Source organism: Sinocyclocheilus anshuiensis, unplaced genomic scaffold (assembly GCF_001515605.1).
Source record: "Sinocyclocheilus anshuiensis isolate Anshui unplaced genomic scaffold, SAMN03320099.WGS_v1.1 scaffold308, whole genome shotgun sequence".
NCBI classification, from domain to species: domain Eukaryota; kingdom Metazoa; phylum Chordata; class Actinopteri; order Cypriniformes; family Cyprinidae; genus Sinocyclocheilus; species Sinocyclocheilus anshuiensis.
Window position 1 is genome coordinate 142,364 of NW_015558619.1, and position 9,157 is coordinate 151,520.

At 38.0% G+C, this 9,157-nt stretch overlaps 1 protein-coding gene across 1 annotated transcript in view; it reads right to left on the reverse strand.

Moving 5' to 3' along the window:
• Positions 1-9,157, reverse strand: part of jupa (junction plakoglobin a) — a 29,039-nt gene that overhangs the window by 7,586 nt on the left and 12,296 nt on the right. Inside the window, exons 2-5 of the mRNA XM_016476445.1 lie at positions 3,522-3,576; positions 2,726-2,893; positions 785-1,038; positions 457-695 (exon numbers count right to left, since the gene is read on the reverse strand). Coding sequence (XP_016331931.1) covers positions 457-695; positions 785-1,038; positions 2,726-2,893; positions 3,522-3,534 — 674 coding nt within the window. The 5' untranslated portion in view covers positions 3,535-3,576. The remainder of the gene's footprint in view (positions 1-456; positions 696-784; positions 1,039-2,725; positions 2,894-3,521; positions 3,577-9,157) is intronic.

The following is a 9,157-nucleotide window of genomic DNA, read 5'->3' on the forward strand; positions in this document are numbered from 1 at the left end:
CCTACAAACCATACATCAATGGAAAGCTTATTTATTCAGCTTTCAGATGATGTATAAATCTAAATTTAAAAAAAATTGACCCTTATGACCAGGGTCACATATACAAAAGTTTACCCTAAAAATGAACTTTTGACATAGCTATGTTGTTCAAATGACATGAGGGTGAATAAATGACAACAATAGTCTCATTCTCAGGTGAGCTAGTCCTTTACTTCAGTGTGACTCTCTCACCTCAGCATGCGCACCAGAGCGGGAATTATTCAGCTTTCAGATGATGTATAAATCTAAATTTTTTAAAAATTGACCCTTATGACCAGGGTCACATATACGAAAGTTTACCCTAAAAATGAAAATTTGACATAGCTATGTTGTTCAAATGACATGAGGGTGAATAAATGACAACAATAGTCTCATTCTCAGGTGAGCTAGTCCTTTACTTCAGTGTGACTCTCTCACCTCAGCATGCGCACCAGAGCGGGAATGCCTCCTGATTTGAAGATGGCGAGCAGCCCCTCGCGCTGGTGTGAAAGGTTGTGCAGGATGCTGGCTGTGGCGCGGGTCGTCTCCATGTCAGACGTGTTCTGCATGGCTCTCACAACAGCGGCCACCATCTGCGGGGACTGCATCAGAGCCCGGCGGGACGCCTCCTTGCGGGTCAGCTGGTTCACGATCATTGCTGCCTTATTCACCACGACCTGAAGCCAAGAGAGAGGGTCAGAGGTCAGGACATGAAGATACAATAGAAAAAGCAGAGATTGAATATTCGACACGAGCAGCGAGGTACCTGGTCCTCATCATTGAGGAGTTTGGTGAGCTCTGGAATGGCGCGGGTGGCGAGTTCGGCGTCGTCCTGGTAGTTGATGAGATGAATGATGGCGGCTTTGAGCTGCTGAGACGGTTCGGCCAGCTTCTGTACATTGGTCTGCTGGGACAGATCCATCTGCGTGGAGAGGACGGCCGTTCCCTCCATCACCGTCTCAGGAAACATGGCCGCTCTTATGCGCTGGGCCCGAGTCATATTATATTGAGACTCCACGTCTATAGGAGAGAGTGAACTAGGGTTTAGACAACTATAAACTAACTTTTTTTTTTAAGTTTCTATGCTTATTTTGGTGGAAAAGAATCTGAAATAAATCTGCAGTTCAACATACCGTGGATCCTGGCGAAGGCAATTGGTAGAAATAATAAGGGAAAACTCGCTACATAATAGTTTTGATGTACAGCATACAATAAACCATATTTTAATCATGATTAAAGAATTTCTGCTCAATTTATTAAGCATAATTGCCTGTGATGTTTGCTGATTATTTATACTAAAAATGTTTTATTTTAATTTGGCATCTGCATTATCTTGCATTGGCAACAAGCCTCCACAAGCTTTCATGGCTGCGGGTTGCCAGATGTCAAGAGTTTAAATCCCCCAATCAGAGCTTTTCTCTTAAAGGGTTAGTTCACCCCAAAATAAAAATTCTGTCAATAATTACTCACCCTCATGTCATTCCAAACTTGTAAGATGTCCTTACTACGTTTCTGGCCCTTGAACGTGGTAGTTGTGTTGCTGTCTATGGAGGGTCAGAGAGCTCTCGGATTTCATCAAAAATATCTTAATTTGTGATCCAAAAATGAACGAAGGTCTTACGGGTTTGGAACGGCATGAGGGTGAGTAATTAATGACTGAATTTTCATTTTTGGATGAACTAACTAAGGCACAATATGTAAAAATGTTTTATTAAAATATCAAAAAACCACAAGAACAGTGTTATATATTTTGCTGACTTGTGTACTTACATTATCCCAAATGTTTCGAAGAATGTTTGAATCCAGAGAAATAAGCAATTTTAACTAGTGACACGGACCGTGTCCATAGTGTCATTGTGTCGCCTGGCAATGACGTCATAACCCCTCGATTTCCAGTTCCTCGATTACCAAAGACGCTTTAAAATGTTGTGTGTTTTAATAGACCGGTGACGACTGCACAGAGTAGCATTATAACAGAACTTTCAAACGTATCTAGTATGATAAAACAGCGCTGCTTTACCCCACATACGCACGACCGGAAGGAGCAGAAGCGGTCGACTGTGGCATAATAAAAGCTCCGCTGCTTTCGAGCCGTGTGTCACGCTCGCTCAGCAGCCTCGTTTCGCTTCGACGGCTTTCAGCCTCACCCTGCTTCATTCTACTACGTTAATAAATCATTAGCTCATCCATGAACATGATTTCTGCCCGAGTCCCGTCGGATTGCATCGGCTGTGGGGATGAAGACCACAACTCCCATGATTCCACACTCAGTCACGGCGTCATCAAACTACGCCTTTGTCTCTGTTTATTTTGAATACGCGCCCTCTAGCGGCGAAACTTACATATTGTGCCTTTAAATCAATACATTTTCAGCCCAGTGGTTCACTTAATCTTCCCAAATTGGAAACCATACACACATGCTAACTGCATTACGGAAAAAGTGCTGATGAGCTGATAACACCACCAGACATTAAAGTAAAAGTTTAGAGATCTCCACTGAGATATTCTGCTCAAATAGAGCCAGTCTGTTTTCTTTCATGCGACTGTTACACTGCTTACTGTGACCAAATCTTGTTCTCTTGCTTGTGTGAAAGTGCGATAGTTCTGATGAAATTTAACAATTTTAAATGACAATAATCATGCTTAATAATCATGATTAATTGTTTAACCGTTATCGTGCAGCCCTAGTTTGTGATGGGTTTTTCACCTGCAGGGTTCTCTGTGAATGTGGTGGTGTAGGAGAATTTCTTGGTGCTGTACTGTGCTCCATCTTCATCTGAGCGAACCGTAGTGGCTCCAGACTGGATGCCTGAATCTGTCCCATAATACGACTGCTGCCACTCTGAGACCTTCACCGTGCCTGGGGCCTCTGCCACTGATACACACATATACAACACGAGTTTGAATTCATCTATTGCCTCGGTTTCATCAAAACCGTATAAAACACCCACTGAAGTTACTATTATAATCAAGCAAAACTTGAAACATGGAATATGGTGGACAGATGACCTCAAAGCTATTAAACATGGATTACAAAGCCCAAAAGTCCAACTCATAAAGAACTGTTAAACTGATTGGGCATTTTATAACACTATTTTAGAGATTTTTCAATTTAAATTATCAGTCAGTATTAAATATCAGGTATTTAGTTGTGCATGCTCTTTTTCCTTTATTTTTAGACTTTTTTTTTTTGCCATCAACTAACGTTCAATTTAAATTCATCTTTAAGGCATTAAGTAAATAATACATTTGAGTAAATAATAAATTTAAATGAAAATTAATATCCATTTTTTATACTGGAGATTATAATGTTCACTTACAACAGCAATTAAAGTTAGGCTTTTAGTGTTTTATTTCTTTCATTTTCTCTTTTACATAAAATGGTAAATAAAAACAGATTTAAATCCTGGCCATTTAGTGATTATCGGTCATAACATGAAAATATGAATTGGATTATGTGCATCACAAAGAGTTTTAATAATGTGACAATAGCATCTACTTACAGTGCATTTCCATTTTGGCCTCCTGGACTCAAACCAAACAGTCCAAAAGTAAAACCTGTAAAACGAAAAAAAACAAAAAAACAACCACAGATTAAACAAATATTAAAACTGACTTGTGATAATCATTGTACCAAATGTAATTAAGACCTCCTGCAATCTGTTCTTGATCAGCAGGATCAAAACAGCATTATAAACTGAAGTTCAAACAAACACAAGCAATCGAAACTGGTGCAGAGGATCATGGGAGAGGAGGGCGGGCGGCAGTGATGGGGGAATGTCAGCGGTAGTTTTTGACCCTTGGCTTCTCAAACAAAGCGTGTGAGCTAATGCTTGATTGCAAGCACAACAACCTCACAAAACCGGCTCTGCGTGTTTCAACATTTACACACCAAGCCCTCCTCTTTCTCCAGCTCTCACACATTTAAACACACAACCCACAACTACACCGTCCATTTCAGACAAAAGCTCAATATTGGAGCAGTATGTTTCTTCAAATCCATTCATAAGTTAAAACGAGGCAATAATAAAACCTTGTTCTCAAAATAAGCAAGACAGACTGAATGTATTTGGCTGCCATCACTTTTTCTCCTTTCACTTTTATCTGCACCTTGTAGTCTCTTGGCTTCACTCGAACTCCTCCTCGTACGTTATTAATTATTTCTCTCCAACCCTCCTTCAGGTAATCTACAGCACATCCTTCATTTCTCTTGCTCTTTTTATAGCATACTCTGACTGTGTCCAACCAAAACCTTTGAACCCCAGAGGAGAAGAAGAGCATTTATCAGACAGGTTAATATAGATTCTTGCATTTTTATTGAAATTGCTATCTGCTTTGGTATAAACATTTGATCAACACTTTGCCATATAAATGTGCCCCCATAAAACAGACATAAATCATCAGATTTATTCCTATTCCTGTGTTATATGCAAATATCTGTTTGGGAGGAGTTAAAAAAAAGCAGATGTATTTACTCTTGGTCGAGTCAGGTCTTGTATGCACCTCAAACAACCTTCTGAAGTAGTTTGATTAGATCTAGAATGTGTCTTGAAGGGTATTTGCACTTTTTTTTTTACGTGACTGGATAGCCATAAATGCATAAAATGACCAAGTGTAAATAAAAAACGCAGAGAGGACAGATCAACATATTTGATGTTCAACCAATAATTATTGTGATAATAAATTACTGCCAGTAAATATTATTTCAGAATAACCGGATAAAAGCATTTAGCATTTAACAAAAACAAAAATGTTGTATTTATTTTTATATAGTTATATATTTATTTATCTATATGTAGTAAATATAGTTAAAAATAAAATAAGCCTAACTTCATATTCATCATTTACATTTTTTTTAATTATATTTATCATTACATTTTTATTTCTTTCTTTCTTTATTTATTTATATCTATAATAAATAAAGTTGATTATTTTCAGGTTAAATGGATTAAAAAGCTTAACTTTATGCTCAGCATTTAAAAAAATATAAAAATAAATAATATATTTATTACTATATTGTTATTTTGATCTATAATAGTGTTTATTGTCTGATTAAGTGAATAAAAAGCCTAACTTTGTACAATATAAAAAATATATATATAAAAACAAAAATTAATGATATAAAATATATAAAGATTATACATGTATAAACACTAACTGTAATAGATGAATATTAATTATAAAACAATTTTTTTAAAGCAGCAGAACAATTCTGATAGAAAGTATAATAACAATAAAGAAAAACAAAAGCACAAACACGCTATATTTTTATTGCTAATAAGCAAAAAAGACCTGACCTGAGCATCCCAGCACTCATGACAGCTGTTTTATTCTGCTTATATTCCTAAAAGAGGTGGGACCTATCAAGAACAGGCCTCAGGAAATAACAACCTGATTGGTTTATTAGAGCAGCCAATGAGCACCAGTAAATATATTATAAAACATTAGTATGAATTAACCAAGCACCTAAATGCACAGTGAAGTAGTTTCATGGATTCATTCCAATACGCTTTTCAAAATGCACGTAATCAGAGGCTTGACATTCCCCAATCATGTAATGAAATGAAAGTTACATTTTAGACCGTCTCTGAAAAATACATGCGCTGCACTTTACAGAACATCATGAGAACAGCCTGAACACATATTTTGAATGCCTTGCATGTCGACACTTGAAGAGAGCGTGAACACACACACACACACACACACACACACACGCGGCTGGGCTGCCACTAAGAACAGAGTTTTTTAACAAACATTTTCTCTAAACCGCACAACAGCAATACCAAGCAGATGTCAGTTGGTTTGCAAAGCTTGTGGTTGTTTATTCGTGCCAAAATGTGCCTAGTGCTGACACAAATAGTCTTTTCGTGTGTTACTACACATCACTGAAATGGTTCTTTAGAGTTAGTTTTACTTCAAGGTCATAGTAAGAGGTTTTGCATATAGCTAAACTAGGTCCTGTGAGTTTAACTCCCTTCACGTCAGGACACACCTAACTGGGTGTAACCAAGTAAAAACCTGTCAAAACACGCAAAAAACGCAACACGCAGCGACTCCTGCCAGCCCTGCAGGTGAACGATAGCAAGTGTCTGTGTGAACACTGGGTGTGGGTGTTTTCTCAAGCTCCTAGTCTAGTGAACTAAAGAATCACATTTACACACCCACTTGGGTACGTTCTTACACCGTGCCGCAATTTGCAATAAAACATAGCAGATTATGACAGATTAGGCGAGATAGCATTCGAGATCAGCTCTACACCTTACTGATTTTGGTCGCGGACCAAACGATTCCAGTTGGTCTTACTAGTGCATACTTGCATGCAGACACTAGGTCTGTTTTAAAGGGTGAGGTCAATCACACAATTACAGTGACACACCCAAATGACACTACGTGATAAATCTGACAGATTTACACCTGAAAGAACCCGAGACATATCTAAGACCAGCAGTGGGCTCTTGACTTGAGGCAGTAAGCCACCACCCAGCAGACTCGAGAGTCGGGACTTGGACTGCAATTACGTATGAACCTGGACTCGGACATTTCGGACACAGAATTTTTTTCAGAGTACAGACAAATCCATGTCACGTGTAACATGAAAGATTAAAAAATAAGTAAAAACATAAAGTTAAGATAAAAAGATCTCCCACTCAAACTCAATTCATTAACTCTTTCCCCGCCAGTGATAAAATACAAAATAAAAAAAAACCTTGCCAGCAACCACTATGAGCATTTTCACAAAACTTTCATGGCAATATGTTGAACATGCAATATGTCAAACAGAACCTCTGCTTTTCAACAACAACAACAAAAGTTAGTATTATTATAGACCTTATGCATCAGAGAATCAATTGCGCAGACATCTTTAGAATTTTGTTTTCAAACTTCCATTTTTTCGGTAGCTCTATAGTAGGGCTGCACGATAAATCGAAATGGACAACGTAGGAAACCGATCCGGCGTGACGCAGCAGTTGTTTACGTCCAGCGGATACTCCGGTCACGCCGGATCGGTTTCCTACGTTGTTGTGATTTGATCTGAATGAAAACAGCGTATTCGTGTGACGCAGCTGACACAGAATAGCATACGCTGTTTACGTCCAGCTGATACTCACCAAAATGGCGCTACAGGGTGATGCGGAGGAGACGAATTGTTGAATAAAGTCGTTTTTTGGGGGGTTTTTTGCGCACAAAAAGTATTCTCGTAGCTTCGTATAATTGCGGATGAACCCCTGATGTCACATGGATTATTTTACAGATCTCCTTGCTACGTTTCTGGACTTGGGAACATTTCAGTTGTATTGCTGTCTATGGGAGGGTTAGAGAGCTCTCAGAATTCATCAAAAATATCTTAATTTGTGTTCCGAAGATGAACGGAGGTCTTACGGATTTGGATGACAGAATTTTTGGGTGAACTAACCCTTTAACGAAAGTTATTATGAGCATTGTAATGTTCGAAGTGGATGTGATAAGACATTAAGATTTTAAAACAAGCCATTCATTCATAAATTCGTATGACCTTACTTTTGCTGTGGAAATACAAACGCAAGACAGAAGACAACGAGCGCAGCTCTGAAAAGGGGCGGAGCTACATAAAGTCTATAGCTGCATGCATTCTTTTTTTTATTAACTCTTGATGTGGGTACATTTAAAAAAAGACAACTTTTTGAATAAAAAGCTGAGAAAAATCCCATTTTGTCAAAGACTACATTTGGATCGGATTCAGAATGATGTCGATTGCTTCCATCAACACTCCCAAAGCTTCACAGTCCTGTATCACTTCCTGGGTCGACATTTCATTTGGTAACGCAAGTCGGTTTTGATTTACATGCCATTTACGCCATGTTTTTTGCCTATGCATCTGCTTAAATGTTCTGCTTTTTCTGCTTCTTCACCGTGTTTTGATCCAGAGATCCATTACTACAGAAGATATGGAACAGTGCCCCCTACATGGAAAACTGGGAAATTCTGTCAATGGCAGGGAAAGGGTTAATGACTTGGACCCAGCACACACACACACACACACACACATACATACAAACATGTGTGTATGTTACTTTTAAAGATACTTAAAGATACCACAGTATCTAGTGTGCAGTATGATGGGGAAATGATTGATGAACCACTGATACACTGCTGATATGAGGTGTGTACTGTAGTCTCTTCTTTGGACTTCACACACAGTTGGGATGATGAGTAGTTAATGAGTACATGTTTATTACTGTGCATTTGATTTCACACTGAGAAAAGCAAGCAACGAATGTCACACGCCCTTCAGAATAATCACCCTCCCCCACCTGCCCTGCTCCACCTACTGTCCCTGCCTAACAGACCCAGCGCCTCTGACAGCTTACGAGGCTGGGATGTGTTTGACTCACGCTGTGAGGAATCAGAACGGGTTGTGGATATGACACATCCCAGAGCTGATTCCCAAAACTCTAATCTTAGTGTGACATTCCACGATAGTCCACTGTGTGCTTACTGCGCTACGGTACTCTCCCAAACACTTTCTCTTATACACACCCTGTCAATGACTTTCTGTCATGTACTGACATATATTTAAAAAATCGTGCCCAACAGTGACCATGTCAAAACTTGATTCTGGTGTAGTTTTCCCATTAGTCTGCTTCATTAACTTTTTTATATTATTAATATATTAGAGTTTTAATATTATTAATATAACATATAAACATATAAATGAAGCAAACCAACTCTTTCAAAAAAAAAGTAAACTTTGACAAAAAAAAAAAAAAAATACAACAAAACTATTTTTAATTTTTGTCTCATGTGGTACTAAAATTGAAGCATTGCAAATTAAATAATTAAATCAGAACATAGGAATGCAACAATTTAAAAATTGTGCGCGATAACAATAAGTTGATAGTTATCTTCATGTTGTGGGTGATAAACCAATTTAATGATATTAAAATGCTACCGTAAATTAAAAATAAAACAGTAAAAACTAAAATAAATAGCTTAAAAAGTTGGCATCACAACATTAGCCTAGAAAATACATTATGAAAACAACCATATCATTTTGAGATTTGCAAAAAATTTTGCGCTTTAAAGATTAAGTAAGTGTTGGATGATGACAAATTAATCTTAATACAAAAATGTGTGTGTGTACAGGGGGGGGGGGGATTGG